At 36.1% G+C, this 22330-nt stretch overlaps 2 protein-coding genes across 6 annotated transcripts in view; one reads left to right on the forward strand and one right to left on the reverse strand.

Annotated features, from left to right (window-relative positions):
* Positions 1 to 63: 63 nt before the first annotated feature.
* Positions 64 to 8420, forward strand: nabp2 (nucleic acid binding protein 2). Of its 3 annotated transcripts, XM_051912904.1 has the most exons (8): positions 64 to 284; positions 482 to 593; positions 2270 to 2408; positions 2639 to 2710; positions 2909 to 2984; positions 4564 to 4612; positions 4769 to 4989; positions 7747 to 8420. In XM_051912904.1, exons 2-7 carry the CDS (start codon positions 515 to 517, stop codon positions 4942 to 4944), a joined length of 591 nt encoding a protein of 196 aa, XP_051768864.1. In that variant the 5' UTR covers positions 64 to 284; positions 482 to 514; the 3' UTR covers positions 4945 to 4989; positions 7747 to 8420. The 3 variants fall into 3 exon arrangements, with proteins under 3 accessions (XP_051768864.1, XP_051768865.1, XP_051768863.1); XM_051912905.1 differs by lacking the exon at positions 7747 to 8420 and having other exon boundaries at positions 466 to 593; positions 4769 to 7381; XM_051912903.1 differs by lacking the exon at positions 7747 to 8420 and having other exon boundaries at positions 4769 to 7381.
* Positions 8421 to 8573: 153 nt separating this feature from the next.
* ankrd52b (ankyrin repeat domain 52b) overlaps positions 8574 to 22330 on the reverse strand; it is a 35189-nt gene continuing 21432 nt past the window's right edge. For 2 of the 3 annotated variants that reach the window (XM_051912886.1, XM_051912885.1), the window contains exons 21-28: positions 17018 to 17237; positions 16432 to 16519; positions 16268 to 16351; positions 15154 to 15299; positions 14942 to 15024; positions 14764 to 14846; positions 14585 to 14676; positions 8574 to 10216 (exon numbers count right to left, since the gene is read on the reverse strand). In XM_051912886.1, the coding sequence (XP_051768846.1) occupies positions 10044 to 10216; positions 14585 to 14676; positions 14764 to 14846; positions 14942 to 15024; positions 15154 to 15299; positions 16268 to 16351; positions 16432 to 16519; positions 17018 to 17237 (969 nt within the window). In that variant the 3' untranslated portion in view covers positions 8574 to 10043. Of the gene's footprint in view, positions 10217 to 14584; positions 14677 to 14763; positions 14847 to 14936; positions 15025 to 15153; positions 15300 to 16267; positions 16352 to 16431; positions 16520 to 17017; positions 17238 to 22330 lie in introns of all 3 variants that reach the window. The other variant, XM_051912887.1, reaches the window with a different exon arrangement.

Raw genomic sequence — 22330 nt, forward strand, 5'->3', positions numbered from 1 at the left:
AATCAACTTTTATATGATGTGCGGTCGGATACGTGACTACGTCATTACGTACGGAAAGCATTGCGTCATGACGTTTACAAAACAAAAATACGTCAAGCACTGTAAGCGGTAGTTGACTGTCCACATTAACTGTGATGATTGACAGCTGTCAGAACATTCAGCGCCTTAATTCACATTACGAGCAGCGATTTTGTTCCGGATTATTCACACAAAGTGTATCAGATGACGAGAAATAATAGGCTACTGTTAAAACAGTCAGTGCAAGCATAGCTCAATGCTAACCAGTAAGTGTTTTCTTTAGTTTCCCGGTTTGTTTAATATTGTTTATCATCTGTCAGTGTCGCACGTGCATGCTTCATCACAGCGAAATTAATGTTAGTTTGCCAAAAAGTAGTTTGCATACATGCGTCCTTAATTATTATTGTCTTGTATGTGATTTGAAATAGTGAGTGTGAAATGCATCAGATGTGTTGTGCATCAGGTTTTGCAGGATTTGGGCAGAAGCAGACTGATCATGAGCACAGAGACTCATGTGAAGGACATTAAACCTGGACTCAAGAATCTCAATGTCATCTTCATCGTGCTGGAAACAGGTGTCCAAACAACACATCACATGCAGCGGATGAACAAAATATTAGAAATAATCATAACTCTGCATTTGCTTTTTATTCAAAGTGACTTAAATATCAGGGAAACCACAAACAATTTATCATACAGGAATACTGGATTTCAGGAATAACTTCAATGCATTATTATGGAAATATAAAAGTTGACTCCAAATATGTGTTTTTTGGTTAGTTAACACTAAAGCAACTGGCAACAGCTGAGTGTCCATGATTAAATACATTAGTTTTACTGTAATAAACAGGGAAAACAACATTAGTAGCCCTATTCAGATGGTAAACATTTCACATGGGATGTAAGTTGTTTTCTAAAATGCTTTAAACTGTTTATAAAAATAATATTACGTCAACGCTTCACTATGATTAGGAGCTGTTATATATGGGTCAATGACGTGACGTGTCATTTTTTTGTCCAAAGGCCTTAATAATAATAATAAATAAAAAACAAAGATATGACATCCAAAGTATGTAAGTCAGTACAACTAGATCTCTTTTATTGAATCCAAAAGGTTTTAATTATATTTTACTAAAGATTTTGAAGTGTCAAAAGGTCATTCGGTTTAACCGTCCAAAGGCCAATACAGCCATTTCATTTGTGATTAAAATATCTTAAAATGTAATAAATGTATATATTTATTATTCTGGCATGATTTTATAACATCATATATCAACATAGTGCAAAATGGTATTAAAATTATGCGTAGAAGTCGTTGCTTTGTTATGAGAAAGAATGTCCGTAAAAATTTATTTCATTGTCATACGGAGTAACCAATATAAAGGGACCATTTTGGATCAAGTCATGCGGTCAATATCATGTGATATCATTCAGACACCTGCAAAGGACCACATGGTCGTGAAGCAAAGTAACTAACTCTCTCTTAACTATTTGAAAAATTCATGTTTTCACTTGCTCATACACGTCCCGAAAGTCATTCGGTACAACCGCTATAAAACATGGAATAATGTAATATTTTAAAAACTTATACTAAATATAAAATGTTTGATTGTCCTTTTGCTAGCTAGCTAGATATCAGCCTGTTAGCATTGTTTGAAAACCTCGTCATTGGGTATAACCAAAAGTGTCATTCTGTAAAACTGAAATTTTGACTTTTTTGGTGACAAATTTTGTAAAAAATGACAAAAGCAGTGTTAATTGATTATAAAAACCACAGAATCTCATTGTTAACACTTAATAAAATAATATCTCCATTAGGTTTTTTTACACTTTTAAAAACCTTATTCATCAATGACCCAAATATTTATATGAAGTAGGGCTTGCATGACTTATTTTACCTTATTATTATTGCTGCTTTTGTTTGAGACTCTTAGTATAATGACAAATATAAATAATTTCCGTTTAAATACATTTCATGATATGTATCACTGCATTACAATAAAACTGAAGGCAAAGGCGCTATTGGACCTTTGTTATTGTGTGGTCATGAATTTCCACTGTTTTGTCCTCCATAATACAAACAAGCACATGAAACAGACAGGGTCAGTGGAGTGTCCTATTACTCAAACCCCAATGTTTGCTCATTACAATACACTGTTCAGGCCTTCTAATATTAATATTTATCAGCTCTAAAGTATCTGGACAATAGTCATCTGGAATTTGAATCTTCTCTCATACAATCTTTTTCAAGGACGAGTGACGAAGACCAAAGACGGTCATGAGGTGCGCACGTGTAAAGTGGCTGACAAGACGGGCAGCATCAGCATATCGGTTTGGGATGAAGTTGGTGGGCTCATTCAGGCTGGTGACATCATCAGACTTACCAAAGGGTGAGGTTGTGTTTGATATCAAATAAAACACATTCAAATTCTCTCAGTTTTTTCTTTCAGGCATTTTAACATATGCTGACTATGCTCAAAAGACACATTCATTCTGCCTAAAATGAACAATCAATTACAGTGCAAATTACTAACTGCTTTTATAGTAAAATATCACTCCTCATATACGAGCCTAAAGGTTTACAGTCTACAGAACTGTCTACATTTGTATTTTTCTGCAGTTACGCCTCAGTTTTTAAAGGCTGTTTGACACTGTACACTGGAAGGGGAGGTGAACTACAGAAGATTGGAGAGTAAGTTGATTATTGGAGAGTAAGTTTTAATCATTAATCATTTCATTTAATCATTTATATTTTTGCAATGGCAGTTTGTATTGCATTAAAAACAATCTCTCTGAAAAGTAAAATATAGAAAAATATATATATTAAAATTCATCTTGCTCCAAATATTTAATTGTGAATGAATTAACATTTTTGTATCCAATTTGTAAGATTCTGCATGGTGTATTCTGAGGTGCCAAACTTTAGTGAGCCAAATCCAGAATATTTGGCCCAGATGAATAAAACGGTACGTCTTCTGGATTCCTATCATAACGAGGCCATATGATGCTGTTTTAAAAGTTCATTATTTTGTTACTAGAATGGGATAAAATGCTTTAATGTTCAAAAATCACATTATTTTTCACATACTGTACATTTTTGCAGTAATTCTATCTGAAACTCGCTGAGTGAGTTCCAGTTTCTACAAAGCCCCTCCCTCCGAAATGCTCAGAGTCCTCTGATTGGCCAGCTGACTCAGTGCATTGTGACTGGCCAAACACCTCAAGCATGTGTCAGAAATCTAACACCCCTTACCATAATCACGACCTTCAAGGGTTAGTTCACCCAAAAATGAAAATTCTGTCATTAATTACTCACCCTCATGTCGTTCTACACCCGTAAGACCTTCGTTCATCTTCGGAACACAAATTAAGATATTTTTGATAAAATCCGATGGCTCAGTGAGGCCTGCATTGACAGCAAGATAATGAACACTTTCAATGCCCAGAAAGCTACTAAAGACATATTTAAAACAGTCCATGTGACTACAGTGGTTCAACCTTAATGTTATGAAGCAACGAGAATACTTTTTATGCACCAAAAAAACAAAATAACGACTTTATTCAAATATCTAGTGATGGCCGATTTCAAAACACTGCTTCATGAAGCTTCGAAGCTTTACGAATCTTTTGTTTCGAATCAGTGGTTCAGAGCGTGTATCAAACTGCCAAAGTCACGCAAAAAACGCAATTAGTTACTTTTTTTAGGGAGTAACACAATATTGTAATGCATTACTTTTAAAAGTAACTTTCCCCAACACTGGTTTTAGGCAGGTCTGGATCAGTGTTCTGTGTTAGACAGAATTAAAGGGATAGTTCACCCAAAAAGGGTCCACTTTCAAATAAAAATTTCCTGATAATTTACTCACCCCCATGTCATCCATGATGTCCATGGATTCTTTCCTTCTTTCTTCAGTCGAAAAGAAATTAAGGTTTTTGATGAAAACATTCCAGGATTTTTCTCCTTATAGTGGACTTCAACGGACCCCAAACGGTTGAAGGTCAAAATTACAGTTTCAGTGCAGCTTCAAAGGGCTTTAAACAATACCAGACGAGGAATAAGGGTCTTATCTAGTGAAACGATCGGTCATTTTCTAAAAAAAAAAAATGTATATGCTTTATAAACACAGATGATCGCCTCACAAATGCTTCCGCCAGACCGCCTTCCCTATTCTTCAAAAAGCTTACGCTGTATGTCCTACACCTTCCCTATTCAACTTATGGAATGAAAGCAGCACCAGTTCCGTTTTTTTGCACTGAAACTGTAATTTTGACCTTTAACAGTTTGGGCTCTATTGAAGTCCACTATAAGGAGAAAAATCCTGGAATGTTTTCATCAAAAACCTTAATTTCTTTTCGACTGAAGAAAGAAGGACATGGACATCTTGGATGACATGGGGGTGAGTAAATTATCAGGAAATTTTTATTTGAAAGTGAACTAATCCTTTAAAAAGCATCATATGGCCTTTTTAAAAATTAACCTATTCATTATTAAAAGAAAAATAACTCCTGGTCATGGTAATTGACTTTCTTCTTGTTACCTGTCAGGGACTGAATGACCAGAGCAACATGAACAGCAGCACTGGAGCCACTGCAGGTATAATTATATAGTGCAGCAAGTGCTTTTTGCAGTGAACCACTAGCTTGATGTATTTTCCTTTGCAAGAAACTAAAACACATTTTAGGATTCTAGTTATTTGATAAAAATATTCATATATTGATTCAGTATACTTGATTTTTTTACTCTTTGAAGGCAATGACACTCCCAATGGAAATGGGGTGAATTCTCAAGGCTCTGGAAACTCCACTAATCCACAGCCGGCTGGACGAGCGAGTGGTGGAAATGGAAACAGGTCGACACCAAGTCCTGGCGTGGGGGGAAGTTCCGTAAGCAACGGCAAGGAGACACGGAGAACAGTCAAAAGATGATCTAGTTTAGTAACAGAGCAACATCATCATTTCAAAATGGTTTTGGTGAGCAGCTATTTGTCATGTCTCATCTGAAGACATATTGCTAAACTTTGAGCTTCATGCTTTCATGTATGTTAGTTTTACTCAATAGATTGTCCAGTCTTGTAAAGTCACATGTTTATTGAGGTATTTCTGAACCAGCTCTCAGAATGGACACACTAAGCTATTACAGTTTTTAGCCCAACTTCTGATTGTTAAGTCAACTTTTGATTATCAGGTTCAACATTAATATTATTTAGTCATTTTTAAAATGACAGTTTTGTCTTAGTAGATAAATGAAGCCAAAAACAAGCACCAATAAGCATTCTCTCTCAATCTCTCCTGTCCCGATAAGATTCTTTCAATACATAATGACACTATATCTAATGCCTTGGAGGAACTTGTCCCATTAAAAAACTAGAACTGGCCCCTCAGATCATCCCTTCCCATGGTTCACCCCTGAACAAGAGTAATGAAAGCTAAGGGTAGGTGTCTTGAATGACTTTATAAGAAAATTCGCCTTATTCAGAATACATATTGCAATATAAAGAAGCACTCAACACAGCACGCTCTACCTATCTTTCCAGTGTTATTAATGAAGCAAAGTGTAAACCCAGGACTCTTTTCTCTGAGATTAACAAACTTGTCAAACCATCACTTTCTACAATTAATGGCTCTATTGACTTTTATGAAACTTTTTTCCTGCATAATATTGACAATATCTACAAAGCTTTTTCTCCATCTGCTCCTCCAGATTTTTCTCCTTCTCAGTTTGTCCACCCGCTCTCAACCTTTTTAACTACTAATACATCTGAGCATCTGAACATCTGATTACTAAATCTAACTCCTCTTCCTGTCAGCTTGGCCCAATTCCAACTCGTTCACTCAAAAACTTCTTGCCTACTCATTTTACCTATCACCCATATGTTAAACAGATCTCTTGCCACTGGTTATGTTCAGCTTGGTTTAAAAATAGCTGCTATCACTCCAGTACTCAAGAAACCAGGTCTTGATAATATAGACTGGATTACCTTTAGACCAATTTCAAATATTCCTTTACTGGTCTGGTTTTCGACTTCTCACAGTACAGAGACTGCTCTTTTAAGAGTGGTAAATGACCATCACCTGGCCTCTGACACTGGTGCCATCAGCCTCTTAGTTCTTCTGGACCTGAGTGTAGCGTTTCTCATCTGTCTGCTATTGGTAATGTCCTTCCGTGTTAATTAACTTTATATATCTCAGATAGGCAACAATTCATTTGCATTAACAAACACAAATCTCGCTCTGTCACTATCTCCCATGGTGTACCTCAAGGTTCGGTTCTTGGTCCACTACTATTTTTAATTTATATGCTTCCTCTTGGCCAGACCATTAAATGCCATGGTCTTAATTTTCATAGTTATGCTGACAATACATACATTTATTTTGCTATCCAACCCAATTCAGTCTTTCCATAATTTCTTGCTTTCGTGAACTTAAAGCACGTATGGTGAAAAACTTCCTGAATCTGAATGCTGACAATACTTCTGCTAGTTGGCCCCAAATTGCTTGGCTCCTCCCAGCATGACATCTCCATTCATATTGATGGAGTCCTGATTAGGCCAATTGTTTTCAATCTGGGAGTACTGTTTGATTCAAATTGTTTTAAACCACATATCAAGTTCATACTGTCTGCTGTTGGTGGTGGGCGTTCAGTATTATAGGCCATAAGCTCTAGAATAAGCTGCCCCACAAACGCTGTACTGTCTCATCACTTCAGACCTTTAAGACAGAACTTAAAACTCATTTATTCACATTGTTTTGCAACTGATTGGTTCCCCTTTCTGTTATTTCATTACTTGTTCACTTATTATCTGCCATGCTATATGTTTTTTGTTTGACTACTTGTCCTGATTGCTGTTCTTTGCTTGTACCTTTGCTTGTATTTTCTGTATTATCTGTCTATTTTGTAAAGTGTCCTTGGGTCCTTGAAAGGCACTATATAAATAAAACATTATTATTATTATTATTAAAAGATATGGGACAAACCTGAAAATTTCCATGAAAATTAGATGAGCATCCTAGTATGAGTTAGAAAGGTAGGTGTTTAGGAACACCTGACATATTTTAGCAAGTTGAAAATTTTCCTAGCTAGAAATGGAAAACTATGATTTGGAAGCTGCTTGGATTCCTAAAAAAATCAGATTTTTCACATTTTTAACTTAATGTGCAGTATACTGTGCTTATCATTGTAATTGTTGTCAGTCGCACAAGGTTTTGAACCAGAAAAGCCAAATAAAAAGAAGCTAAAAACACAACTCCTGAAACATTATGAACATGCAACCAGTAAAACTTTTTATTTCCAGTGATTTTCAGCTTATATTTTGTCAGAAAATTATGATATAAAAAAGGAATGAAATAAACACTTTTTTTTTCACCTCTTTTCTAACTTGTTTTTATGTACTGATGATAGGACATTGACAAATGTTACAAAAGATGAAATGAAATAGTGTCTAAAACACTGATTGTTATAAAGTCCAACAGTGACACCACTGAATAGCGGTTGGGATTGAGAGCAGGGTTTCTAGTTCATGGCATGACTGTTAGATGAGAGAAGGCGAAATACAGGAGGAAAGTCATGTGAGCAGTGTTGGGCAGTAACTAGTTGCAGTAATAATATTACTTTTTACAGTAACTACTAATTACTAATAAGATATTATGCCTCAACCTCTACTGATTTGAAGTCCAACAATCCAATAATTCCCTTTTTTTTTTTTTTTATAATCTTCATGACTTGCACAGGCACATGAAGACACCAGTGCAGCAGGCAAGCTTGGAATATGAAAAAGCTTACATTCAGTGGATGGAAATATTGCCATTACATTGATTTTGTCAGGAGAAAAGATGATCTGAACACTGTTATGTAAATTGTGGCATTATGTAAGTTGTCATTACTTTACTCTGGCATTACATGGCTTGCCCACCTATATCCCTCTGATTCCAATGTAAATTATATTACTATAATTAAAAATCTTTTTAGAAAATGAAACATACAATCATACATCATAAAATATAATTGTATATGGCTAGCAGAGAAATTATAGCTACAGTTATCTTCCATCTACACATGACAATTAATGAGATTAATACAACACTTTTATTCAAAAGTCTCAATCACCATTGAGTGTTTGTAATAACTTTAATATATAATATATTTAATATATACAGTAGTGGCCAATAGTGATGTCCAGAGGGGATATTTGTTTTTTTTATGACCCTACAAGTTTAATGATATGATCAAAATATGAGGAAAATTTTTTATATTTTTAAAATATTTTAAACATGAACAGTTTCTCACAAAAGATTTGCAAGCAAATGCAGTTTTTCCTCGCATCTCTTTTTTCATCACCATGTCTGTGTCACTGTATAGTTATATTTTTGAAGCAATATAAAATAAAATTAAGAATACAAAAACATGAGATATTTTTTTGTGACAGTTTTAATATAAACATACAAAAAATTGTTCTGGTTTTCTCATTAATGCTCTCAATTTTGAGACTGTGTAATGGGCACGTTCACATTTACCTTTGCTCTGCGATATCTTGTAGCTAAAATCACAGTAATCTCAGTGGGAATCTGCTCAATGAGGAATTTTGCCTGATGGATTTCCAATGTCTTTGACTTGGAACCTTTTACATTTATAAAAAATAATTTCTCCTCATTTCATAAGTCTACCACATGCCCCTAGTTTGACCCACAAACCATGTGATGACTAGACAAGAACTTCAACCTCTATGCGATATTTAAGCAGTAAGGTAAATATAGTCAAAAGTGCGTCATTAGCTATGTTTATATTCACAATACAGAACCGCCTTGAGAGCCTTTTTGCTTATATGAAATGGTTACATCAGCTGGGCTGCTCGTGAACAGAAGTTTTGCATCATAGCTATTAATATATTGTGAAATTTTCACAGCTAGAAAACAGTTTTGACCAATCCAGTAACCAGGGCTGGAATGATCTGTCCTGTAATACCCCTATGGTTATTGCAAATACCATCATGATTAACATGCAACTATGTTGCATAATTGTAAAAACATTTCCAATTTGTATTTAGTATTAAAATGAGATTTATTATGAAAATTGGTTCATATTTTGTTTAGTTGTTTGTGACAGTCTACTGAACCTCAAGATGAGCTATTAAAATGAAAGCAGCAAATCAGATCAGTCCCACTGTCATAAAATAGCAGATGTAAGATATAGAATTATTTATTTTTCTTTAGTTTTACTCCTATAAACAATTGTTGTCTATTAAATGCTGTAAAATTAAAAACATATTAACAGTATCAGATGATAATTAAAGTCTACTAGAACTGTTTACTAACAATAAATGATGATTGAAAGAAATAAAAGCACAGTGCAACCCTGACAGTCATTTTCAGTGTTACAGCAAAATCATGAATTGCAATAGTGATAATATGTGTGTAATTTAGTTAATGTTTGTTTAGGTAATTGAAGTGCTAAAATTGTTATGAATTACAGTATTTATACCTGTACAATAGGATGACAAATATGCAAAAACCTCATATTCTGTGAACGGGAGACTTTTATTTTGACTTTTTGTAGGGCATGTCAGGAGTTTGTAGGGAGGATAACTATTGTTATTTCTTATTCATACTTGACATGTTGCCATTTTCAGAAATGCACAAAAAGTGTCCAAAGAAAGCTGGGAAATCTTAGTAATAGACTAAGATAAAAGTGATGGCACTGTAAATAAATTCATATTTATAGTACCCATGCATGCATCCACAAATGAATACATTTATGCTCATGTATAGCAGATATTGTACTCTAATAATAGAAGTGACTTTCTATGGCTGGTTATTAAGGAGGAATTCAGCATATAATGGAATGGTGCCGTTTGTTAAAAATTTATTGCACTACAAATGAATATACTGTATATACTGCATGATGCTAAAACAGTAGTGTTGTGTAGTATTGTATAATAGACAGTTTATTCCAATACCTTCTGTCTGGATAGGAAGGAGTTCAAAATAATGGTGCAGTTTGTTAGCCTATATTGTTCGATGTTCACTCAGCCCTACGGTTCCTCTGTAATCAGCTGTATGTTAGACAAGGGCTGATGGGATACAGCAATGCCACAGTGCTTCATCAGACTGATGCCAGCAGAAAAAGGCTTCATAGTGGAAATGATGAGAGCCAAGCAGTCTGCCACATCTTTATTTGGAGCACATGCCAATGCTGGAGTATGACCTAAAAACATGGCACAATTAATGTGTGCAAATATTTATGAAAACATTTCAAACACAAGTATTATGCAAGGATGAGTTATCCTGATGCACTTCAACTATTGACAAAAACTATTTAACGTAAGAATCATAAAGTGCGTCATTACAGTCGCTCTGCAACTTGTGCAGTGTTGCTGAAACTACTTGGAGTTCCCAACCTACAAGCTCGGCTATGTTTGTCAATAAAATGTGACAAACATTGTTCTAACAAAAGTATGTTCTAAGAATGTTTTACTAACGTTATGAAAACATCATTTTGGAATGTTGCAAACATTATGGGAATGTTACTTTTGAATGTTTTCTGAACATTCCAAAACAACTAAAACATTTCATAAAAAATGTTCCATGAACGATGTAGATATGATGTTTTTGTTCTAACACTTTGAGAACATTATTAAAGACCAGATAACTTTGAATTAATGTTCTATTAATGTTACTGAAGGAACATTTTGTTCTTTGCAACAACCTTGCCAGAACGTTAGCCAAAGTTCTTAGAATGTTTTTTGTATTAACTGGGAAGTACAATGCAGCATTTTTTCACAAGAAATTTTCTTTTGTTATTGGAAACCACAGTTTTAAAAACAGCTGAAAAATGTAATTAACGGGTACCTATAATGCCCCTTTTACAAGATGTAATATAAGTCTCTGGTGTCCCCAGAATGTGTCTGTGAAGTTTCAGCTCAAAATACCCCACAGATCATTTATTATAGCTTGACAAATTTGCCCCTATTTGGGTGTGAGCAAAAACATTCCGTTTTTGTGTATTCCTTTAAATGCAAATGAGCTGCTGCTCCCGGTCCGCTTTCCAGAAGAGGGCGGAGCTTTAACAGCTCGCGCTTCAGTTGCTCAACAACAACAAAGCTGGAGAATCTCACACAGCCAAAATGAGGATTGTCAGTAACGGTGTTCAGCCTTACATTGTTCAAACCGGAGTCGGACACTGATGGAGAGACTCAGGAAGAAGTTACAACTTTTAGAATGAAACTGGATGTTTCTGAATGGCTAGTGGATACATTTATGTAGTTGCTGTGGAGTTGATTCAACTCAATCGACTAGCATGTGCCGTCATGTTAATCTTTGTGAAGCAGTCTGGAGTAAAATGCTGGCATGGTAACAACACTCTACTACAACAACTCTTCCTCTTCTCTAAAGCAGCTCAACATGACCTCACCCCCTTTGTTGTGTATTCTCGGGGGCGGGGTTTATGTAAATTTTAGGGTTAGTGATGTCACCAGCTTGTTGTAGTCCCTACACAGAGAATTCTTTAAAAGAAAATATCTTCCTTTGCATTGAACTTTGAGCGTCGTAACTGCAGATGTTGTTTATGATCAAACAGCAACACACTAACTGAAGTTAAAAAAGTGAAATCAACCACCCCTTTAAGTTAGTAAGGGGCTGCTACTTTGAATTAGTTTCTCCACAACACTTACTGTATTTAGAGAAAAGACAGAACAAATACACATTAATTTTCTAGCTTAAAAATAATATGAAGTTAACATGATGAATTTAAGCATCAAGTAATTTTTTCTGTAAACTTTTTTATGTCCACACTGAAAGCAAACATGCTGCATGACATGAACAACTCAGCAGTGTGGAGCAGGATTTTTGGATAAATGAAATGAAATGACTAGTCGCTCGTCATGGTGGAGACAAAAACTAAGATTAACATGTAAGAATATTAGTACTTGTCTCTATGTAACGTGGCACACCATGTTAGGAAGTAGTGAACTGGAAAAGATGATTAACCTTCTGGGTAGGGTTGCACCAGTCGTTCATAGGTTCTTTCTTAAACTGGAACGTAAAGTCCACGCTACAGGCTTAGTAACTACTAGTAGTTTGCAACTAACTCTGTACTTTATTCGGTTGCACCATTTGTTCTTAAGGTAGAACGTAGCTAGTAACTCATAAGGTCTCCGTAAAGTAATGCGTAGTCGCATAATATGACGTTTACCCTTCAAATACGTGAGCTGAAGTTGTTGAAATGCCATGAATTTCAGTTTATCCTTCATTCTAACTTATTTTGCCTCACATAACTAATGGTAAAAATACGTTTCCATTAAATACAATACCACTTAGTCATGTACATAACATTAAGAAACTGTATTTGAAACTAAATTAATATGGATCAATAAATAAATAATACTGATACAAATACTGTAAAACATAAGAAATGACATTTATGCTGTTTAGGATGGATTCATGTTGAAGAGATGCTAACAAAGTAATCTTTTCACATAATGTTCTCTCTCTTGAAATGTAAGTGACTGTGAATGTCAGCATTATCATGTCTAAAGAATTGAAGTCTGTCATGTAAAACAAGAGCTTATTGATGCAGTTCAGTCAGTCTGCTATTTTATTCCAATCGTTATTTCTGATCGGAGGCTTCCATTATATAGTTTATACATAGAATTACGCTTCAAGTAAGTTTAATGGTGCAATGCAAAAATATTTAGTAGTGCGTAAGTTGCAACTTAGTGCCCATTTACATCAAAACTAGGCTATGTTGTAACTTACAGTACACACAGCTGTTGCAACCAGCCCCTGGTGCTCTGTGGTCATTTTTGGCTGAAAAATTTTATATATTTAAAAAAAAAAAAAAAAAAAAATTTACTTTATCGGAATGGTACGAAACTTGGTAAAAGTTTTGCTGCTTGCAATGTGAACACAAAAATAAATGAAAGCTGCAAGCAGTGATGAAAGGGCCCTCGCACCCAGGCTTACCACCACACGTTGACCTTAGGAAAACAGTGAACAGTGGGCGACGTGCATGTAAGCGAGTGAATACAGGAGAATTATGGCAAAGTCATTTCAAAGTGCCACACTTCCTGCTGCCAACAGGTGGCACTTTGACTGTAACTGAATATTGCCATGTAGATGTCTTCAGGCCAGGACTATTATCAAACATTTGAAGTTTGGAGCAAATCGGACATTGTATGTCTGAGTTACAACAACTTCCTGTTTCTTGGTGTTAATTGCATACTTTATTACTTAGCCAAGTGTTGCATGATTTAACGTGTTTCTAGCATGTTTGGTACTTCAAGGCATATTTAAATGTGTTTCAGGGAGTGAATTACAGTGTAAAGCATGCCATTTCCTGTTGACAACAGGTGGCGCTATGACTAACTGAATATTGCCATATAGATATTGACCTTCAACGAAAACTCAAGATCTTTGCAATTTAACATCGCAAAAGGCCTTTAGATTACACTGACCAAATATGATGTTGATCTGGTTAAAGCTCTAAGAGGAGCTAGTTAAAGTACAATGTCTGGAAATGGCAAAAACTGAAAATATTTTGCAGAGAAAATTCAAAATATCTCACTTCTTGTTGGGTTTTCAAATTTTGCACCCAGGGACTTTTTTTTAGGGATTGGGCTGTTACATCTGTCTACTGAATTTCATACTTGTAGGTGAAACGCCTCGCGAAGGGTGCTTAATTGAAATTTTGTAGGTGGTGCTATTGAGCCATTTTGCCACACCTAATTCTGAAACCCATATCAGACGTACATTTTTACCACTTCTGACGTGTGTGCAAAGTTTCATGAGTTTTCGAGCATGTTTAGGCCCTCAAAAATGCGATTCATTTCAGAAAAGAATAATTGACCGAGCAATTACAGTAGGTTAATTTTGAATTATGGACATAATTCAAAAAGGTTAAATGGTCCTGAAAACAAGTCACACTTGTGATCCTCGACGTAAAAAATGAGCGCATTGGAAATTAATGGGAAATGAATTTCATCTAGTGGAAACTTTTGGTACTGCGCCAAAACAAAAATTTTTTTGTTATATCTCAAAATTTTTTTGAGATATAAAGCTCAAATTTGGAACACAACTTGTTTAGATTTATGGCTTTGATTATTATTTTTTTATTTATTTTTTTTTTTTTTTTGCAGTTTTAGAGTAAAACATGTTTTGGAAAATATATATTTCATGTTAAAATTGACAATAGTATTTTTGTGCATTTTTCATAACAATAAGCATTCAATATTTATAGTTTAAGTCGGAAATTTCATTTTCAGGTCTTTGTTCAAAAAGTGATTAATTGGATTACAAATGGATAAATATAATCTAGTACCATAAAATCCCCTGAAAATACTAAATATTAAATAAAAACATTATTTAACTAAACTATAGTACATTCATTTCACTGAAATAAAAAAAAAAAAATGGTAATTTTTGTCCACCAATTTTGAGGAGCACCTGTTAAACTAGCGATTGGTGAGCAACTACAATCTTTTCAAACACAAAATCTATCAGTCAATACTAATGACTGTTGGTGAAGTTAATTCTGTTGGCTCAAGCTTGGCAATGCGATGACCATGGGGAAACTCACCATCTTCATCTACGGCCAAAACCGCTGCACCTCGAGTAAGCAGCACCTCAACCACGGTGGCAAGACCATTTCTTGCTGCAATATGCAGAGGCCTAATGGTATGTAGATAGAAAGACTTCAATTGTGAAAATAACCAAATAATCAACACACACATACACTTATAATATGGGAATGCTCACGTTTGAAGTGCACTATTTGTGGCATTGATGAGCGAGGGGTCGTCAATCTCAGCCAGAATGAGAAGAGCACACATTTCATGACCCTGTTGAGTTAAACATGTGAAGATCATTGATAATGGAAACTCGCCACACAGAACATGTTGTGTAACAGGACACTTCGAGTGCTGGGGTACATTACTCTTCTACAGGCTATGTGAAGTGCTGAGTTCCTGTTGATGTCCAGCAGTGAGAGGTCCGCTCTGGCCCGATGAAGCAAGACGTCTAGGACCAAATAAAGATTGAGCAGATCAACAAGACTACTAAAGATGATACATCTTTTAAAATCAATGGAACACACAACCACTCTACACAAGTTAATACAAAGCTCTAGACAATAAAAACAATACAAACCGACAGCAGAAGTATGGCCGTTTTCAGCAGCAATCATTAATGCAGAGCGTCCTGTGCAATCAACTGAGTTTACATCTGAACCGCAGGTCAACGCCAACTGCAGCGCTGCCATATTTCCTACATATGCAGATGCATGTAGTGGAGTCCTGTAAACAAAATACACTGAAAATCATAAAGTACCACTATTATGCTGTTTTAAAGGTTCCTAATATTGTTTTGAAGTCTCCTACAACAGGTTTACATGCATCCAAGGTCAAAAAACACTCATTTTCTCATAATATCCATTGCAGCATCAGCTCTTTTCTCAATGAGTCTGAAATGGTTTGATCAAGGATTCGGTCTCTCTAAACCCCGCCTTTCTGAGAGCTGCTCTGCTCTGATTGGTCAGATGGCCCAGTCTGTTGTGACTGGTCGATTGTTTACAGCATTGTCGATTGTTTGTTGTCAGAAACCAAATCCCCATTATCATATCTGAATCTCAGCTCTTCCTCAGCACTTGACATACAGTGATACGAACAGTAACGATGGCGTCGGTTTTACTGTATTAATCTCATCAAAGTGGATTTGCTTTGGCAGCAGAAAACAGCGTCTTCTCGACATGAACAACATGAACCAAACTCTTCCAGTCTCAGATACAACTACAGAGTTTAAGGGGCAAAGAAGACGTTGTTCAGCCAGTGAAGACCATTGGCAAGAATTAGGCAAATTTGTTACAAACCTACGTAGGTTCAGCAGGAAGTAAGAGTGGAATTACTGAAGACTCGTTTCAGCAGTTCAGAATCGCTTCTCTCTTTTAGGAGACAAAAACTCCATTTGTTCTTTGAAAATTTGCAGACCTTTTACATTCACAAGCAGCTATATTACACACTTCATGAAAGGGAATATATATATATAAATAGGAGCACTTTAAGACTAAATGGATAATAATAATAATCTTTCTGAAATATCTGTGGCTTTTTGACATTAGCTTTCAAAAAGAGAACCACTTATTTATCTACAGTGGTTGGTGACCTACTGTAAACCATTCAAGTTTCTATGTTTTGTTCTCTAACTATATTGGGGAAAATATTTTAATACTTTAAAATATATTAAAGTGGACGACAGACATACACACCTTCCTTTGGCATCTCTGAGGTTCATGATCTTTGTTCCCATAGTTTCAACAAGCAGTTGAGCAGCACCATCATGACCAGTAATTCTGTGGAGAAAGAAAAATGTCATGAAAAATGTGTGTTTGTACAGAAACACTTTGAAGATGGACAGATGAGGTTCACTCACAGTGCACAATGCAGTGGTGTAAAGGTATTTCCTTCCTGGAAGCTTGATGGTCTATATTCAAGTAAAACTTCGAGACAGTCAATGTGCCCTTGATAAACAAACAAACAAAAAATTTTAACATGCCTTGTGTCATGGTCAAAGATATTTGACGGTTAAAAACACCAAAATACATTATGTTTCTTTAAAGTCAACATGAAATCAAAATTGACAATTCTTTTTTAAGGAATATTGCAGTATTTATTATAAATGATTTATCCGTGCACAAAAATTAAAACCGCTCAATTCAAATAGATTAGTTTTACGATCTCTTTATGAACTTTTTAAAGCATCAATGTGTCAGATGCGTAGTTGTCTATGGAGAGACAGAAAGCTCTGCGATTTCTTCAAAAAGATCTTCATTTGTGTTCTGAAGATGAACAAAGGTCTTGAGGGTGAGTAATTAATGAAAAAAAATATATATTTTGGGGTGAACTAACTCTTTAATTTTAGGCAGCAAATGAGAAATTTGTCATTCATTGATATAAGTCTCAATTGATGTTTCTCCATTGGTCTAGCATTTAGTAAAGGTTGTAGAATGAGATCTTACCATGGTAAGCAGCCCAGTGAGTAGGTGTGTAGGCACTGTAGTCTAGCAGAGAGTCGAGGGGGTCTGAAAGTGATGCTGCATCAAGTAAGGGCCGTAATAGTCCTGCATGACCACAAGAGGAAGCCAAATGCAAAGGGCTTCTGCCATGAACATCCCGACACAGAGCGAAGGCTCCATGCACCAGCAAAGCTGAGACACACTCTTCATTACCAACTACTGCCTGAAATACACAGAGGAGAATGAAATTCAGTTTGCTTTACTAACACTGTATAATCGTTTTCAAGAGCTTTTGGTATTCTTAGTTTCATTTTGTACTACACTATAAAAATGTTTTTTTTTTTTGAAAGTTCAAAATAGTAGGCAAAATAAAGATCATTGTATGTTTTACAAGAAAACAGTATTTCAGTTTGTTTTACTTAAAAATTTCACATTTAATTCAATGTTACTCAACTTTTTTTTTGTAATTGTTTATGAAAAGTGTAGCACTAAAAGAAACTCTAAATTGTGCCCATAATGAATGCAAAAGTTATCTGAGCAGCCATCTAAACAGAGCACTTCACCCATTACAAACATTTGGTCAACAAAATGCTGATGTAATCTGATGATGAAAAACAGTAATTTTCACACACACACACACACGCACACACATGCACACCTCCATAGGCGTAATGGTTTTTATACTGTACAATCTGTACAATCTATCCCCCTACACTACCCCTACCCCTAAACCTACCCATCACAGAAAACATTCTGCATTTTTACATTTTTAATAAAACATTGTTTAGTATGTTTTAAAGCTATTTTAAATATGAGGACTCATGAAATGTCCTCATATTTCATGTTTACGTTGTAATACCAGAGTAATACTCATGTCATTATACAAATTTGTGTCCTCATAAATCACAAATACACACACACACACACAGTAAATAGATAAAATATGGCCCGATCACCCCTAAGTGTGGACCAAAATGTAACACAACACTCAGTGACAGCTGTCCACTCACTAACCACATGCATTCTGGGTTAGTGAGCCATCCAATCAATTCCCCATGGACAAAATCAAGTCCCACCCAACAAAATCCTTTCCAAAAAGTCCTGTTCTAGAAGCTGTTGCACTCGTACAATAGGAAAGAAAGGACTATCGCAACTTCCGTTTCATGCTGACACGCAGCAGTTGCCTCTGTGAAGTTATGTGGAGACACAATGCAAGCGTGACTGACTTCTGCTCATGTTCTGTAGTTTCACACCTGATGCAGTTCAGAGCAGGTCGAGTCTGTTCTGCAGAATTTTGGCCCTCATCCCAGCAAACAGGGAATGTTCCCAGAATGTTCTGGCAAAGTTATGAACAAACGTTCTTCCAGTAAAATTAACTAAAGCGTTAGCGTCAGTTCTGGCAGGTCACGTCAGTCAAGCTCGCATCAGCTGACTTCCAGGTGACTCGCGTCTACCTATAGGAATACGACACCTATCACAGCATCCATATATAAGCTCCTCAGTATTATCAGCAGCTGTCGCATTTCTCAGGAGCTAATTACCCTCCTCCATCCCCAGCTCCTCCTCTCTTCAGTCAGGATTGGCCTTATGATTCCCCTGAATTAGACTAATTCTTGAATATGTGTATATGTTAAATTATTGACATTAATGTTATGTGCATATATTAGTTCTGTTCTGTTTACCCTAAGGGGGGTTATTGCTGCCCTCCCTGCTCTTATCCATGCTAGGCTGCATGGATGCCCAGGGAGTTCTTGTCCAGAACAGAATCATACCGCCAATACAAACAATCAATCATATTTGACGATAGTGGTCCTGACAGAAGTAAATGTTGTACAAAGTTGTCTAGTGTTTAATAATGTTCTATAAATATTTATACATCGTTCAAGGACTGTTTTTTTCTGAATTGTTTTAGTTGGAGGTTTGTCTACTGTTTTTAGATGTTACCACTTGCCACTTTTTCAGAATTCAAAAGTAACGTTTCCATAATGTTTGCAAAATTGTAAATTGGAACGTTTCCTTAAATGTTTCCTCTAACATTTGCAAAACCAAGGAGAAAAAAAAAAAAAAAAAAAGCATTTTCAAAATGTTTTGAACAATCAGAAAACATTTAGAAAAAACATTTTCAAAACTTAATGGGAACGTTAGAAAGATTCTAATTCTTAGAACATATTTTTCTTTGGTGGGTCAACAATCGAGGGATTTGTCCCTGTTGGCAACCTCACTGAACAGTAAGGGTCCAGACATCCAGTCTTATACCAAAGAAACATTCTTTTCAACTTGAGCGAGATGAGTATGGGCTTCGGCTTCCTTCATCGAAATCTGAGGATTGATCATGGGGCGGTGCTAGTGCTATCAGCCAAACTGGGGTGTTCTCATAGTGTCATAGGCTACGTTCACACTGCGAGCCTTAGAGGAATAGTTCACTTTCAAATAAAAATTTCCTGATAATTTACTAACCCCCATATCATCCAAGATGTCCATGTCCTTCTTTCTTCAGTCGAAAAGAAATTAAGGTTTTTAATGAAAACATTCCAGGATTTTTCTTGAACGATAGCAGCGCCAGTTCCGTTTTTACCGTAAGTTGAATAAGGAAGGTGTAGGACATTTAGCGTAAGCTTTTTGAGGAATGCGGAATCGCGTACTGGTGGAAGCACTTGTGATGCGATCATTTGTGCCTATAAAGCATATACATTTTGATTTTTTTTTAGAAAATGACCGATCGTTTCGCTAGATAAGACCCTTATTCCTCGTCTGGTGTCGTTTAAAGCCCTTTGAAGCTGCACTGAAACTGTAATTTTGACCTTCAACCGTCTGGAGACCATTGAAGTCCACTATAAGGAGAAAAATCCTGGAATGTTTTCATCAAAAACCTTAATTTCTTTTCAACTGAAGAAAGAAGGACATGGACATCTTGGATGACATGGGGGTGAGTAAATTATCAGGAAATTTTTATTTGAAAGTGAACTATTCCTTTAATGCTCAATTCTGATTTTTTGTATAGCTGTTCACATTGTAGTTTTTAAATGTGGCCAATATCAGATTTCCAGTGTGAACAGATCATGGTTCTGAACTGATCAGCATGCGCAAAAGAATGATACAAATGGGGTTGCCAGGTTTTTAACCACAAAATCCACTCAATTGCTTCTCAAAAACTAGTCCAAAACTAGCCCAAACGCATATCCTGCATTCCAGGGGTTAAATATCGCGTTAGTGTGGTCACTTCAACACACAGAGTTGCAAAACAACCTGCGGCAACAGTGAAAAAGTAACACAATTCTGTGGGAAAATCACGGACTTGGCAACACATAGCGCGCTGTCATACACAAGTAAACACATAGGGCATTAAAGTAAGTGATTACGCATTTATATATAATGTGATCTGCCTTGGAAGCCAGCAAAATTATGTGCAGGAAATATTAAAAATAAAGATGATGTGACAAAAAAGAGCAGAGTTTTGAAACTTTTATGATACGATCCTTCATGTTTTGCTTGTATTATAGAGCTGTCTCTGTAATACTTACGAGTTCTGACACGTCACTGCCCTTCTCCTGACTACCTTTCGCAAATGTCTTGATAACGTTGGGTATGTAAAATCTTTGAATAGACTCCCATGAGCACAGAATCGATGTAAAAATAACATGAATTCCGCTATGACTGTTCACACTGCGGTCGCATTACAAAACATCTGACCTGTATCGGATTTAGTACCACATATGGAAGTAGCACAAATTGGAATTGAAAAGACTGTACTGTTTACACTGTCATGGGGAAAACAGATATGAGTCACATGTGGGTAAAAAAAATCAGATTTGGGCCACATTTACCTGCAGTGTGAACATAGCCTTAGTGATGCAGCATCTCATTTCCTACTATGGAAACCAGAGTAACCAAGATGTTTCTACCACAGCATTATAAACAAACACTTTGCCAACAGCAATTCTGCAGCCTAATTATGAAAAGACAATATTTTTGGGGTGGTGTATGAAAATGATGGATATTCTGGAGTATGTTTGCCAAAGCTAAGTCAATGCACAATTTGGCAGTTAAGAGCGAGATGTGGGCAGAAGCGGCAGCCCAAAGGAGCACTGGTTTCCTGAGCCATTATGACAGTAGGCAAAGCAAATCTTAATCACACTGGATATGAATGAATGTTTCAGCTGTCATAACAGAATGTGAAATGGCTTGTAGAGCCAGTCTATTTACAGAGGTCAGTAGCCCTATTTTTGTCTTCAGTCCAGTCAGTGGTTACAAAGTAGAAAAAGCACTGCTATAATAGGTTGTGGAACCAGTAGGGCTTGTAGGGTCATCGTCCCACTTTGGCATGTGTCAAATGTCACACATTGTGAAAAAAAGTGCCCTGTTGATCCTGTAGCTGGATTTAATCAAACTCACCTCAGTTTGGTACTGTAGGTTACACAGCCTATTGCAACAAACTACCTGTTCTTTGTGCAGATTGATTAGAAGTCATGTGATGCAAACAACAGATACAGTCAGGAACATCTCAGCTGTGAATACAAGCAACAAGGCAAAACACATTTTAGTGGAACAAAAATTATTTTTCTTGATCTGATATATTTATGAATTCAAAAAGTTGTGTGGAAAGTTGTGTGAAACTTAACTAGTGAAATAATTTGATAAATAATTGTATTTTGTGGATTTAAGCAGGTGTGTAAATTGCAAAAGCATTGTGTCTGTTCTCCCTCACATTGCGAGAGCAGAATAACACCTCATTGCATATTACGTTCACAGCTGAATCTGTATAACAAAAAGGCATTGCAATTATACCTTGATTAAATGCACTCAGAATCCATCCTAGACCACCTCCAAGAGTGCTTTAAGTGATCTGTTCACAGTGCATTTGCCTGTCACTTACTATGTGAATCTCAAGATCCGATCACAGAAAATGCAGGTGTAAAAGGGGCCAGTGTTTTTCCCAAAGACCCCCCCTTCATTCCTTTGCATGGCCAATGACTCCTATAATTAGGCCACATGTGTTGAACCGTCCTCACTATGGAGCTTAGATCTGTTGACATCTTCACCACATTTAAGCCTAAGTGTCTCACTAAGCTAAGTTCAGAGATGATTTCAAACCACAGTGTATGTTGCCAAATGTGAAACATAGAAGAGCTGTTAAAATGGAAAGGGTATCTCGTAGGATTAGTTATTTGCAATGATAGGTTTGCAGGGCTGTGTAAAGACTAAGGAATACGATGCCCTTTTGCAGAACCCGGTGCACTACCAACACTCCTTAAAGAGGACCTATTATGCATTTTTACATTTCATCTCTCTTTAGTGTGTAATGTTGCTGTTTGAGCA

The sequence above is a fragment of the Ctenopharyngodon idella genome, chromosome 11 (genome assembly GCF_019924925.1).
Source record: "Ctenopharyngodon idella isolate HZGC_01 chromosome 11, HZGC01, whole genome shotgun sequence".
Classification (NCBI taxonomy): Eukaryota; Metazoa; Chordata; class Actinopteri; order Cypriniformes; family Xenocyprididae; genus Ctenopharyngodon; species Ctenopharyngodon idella.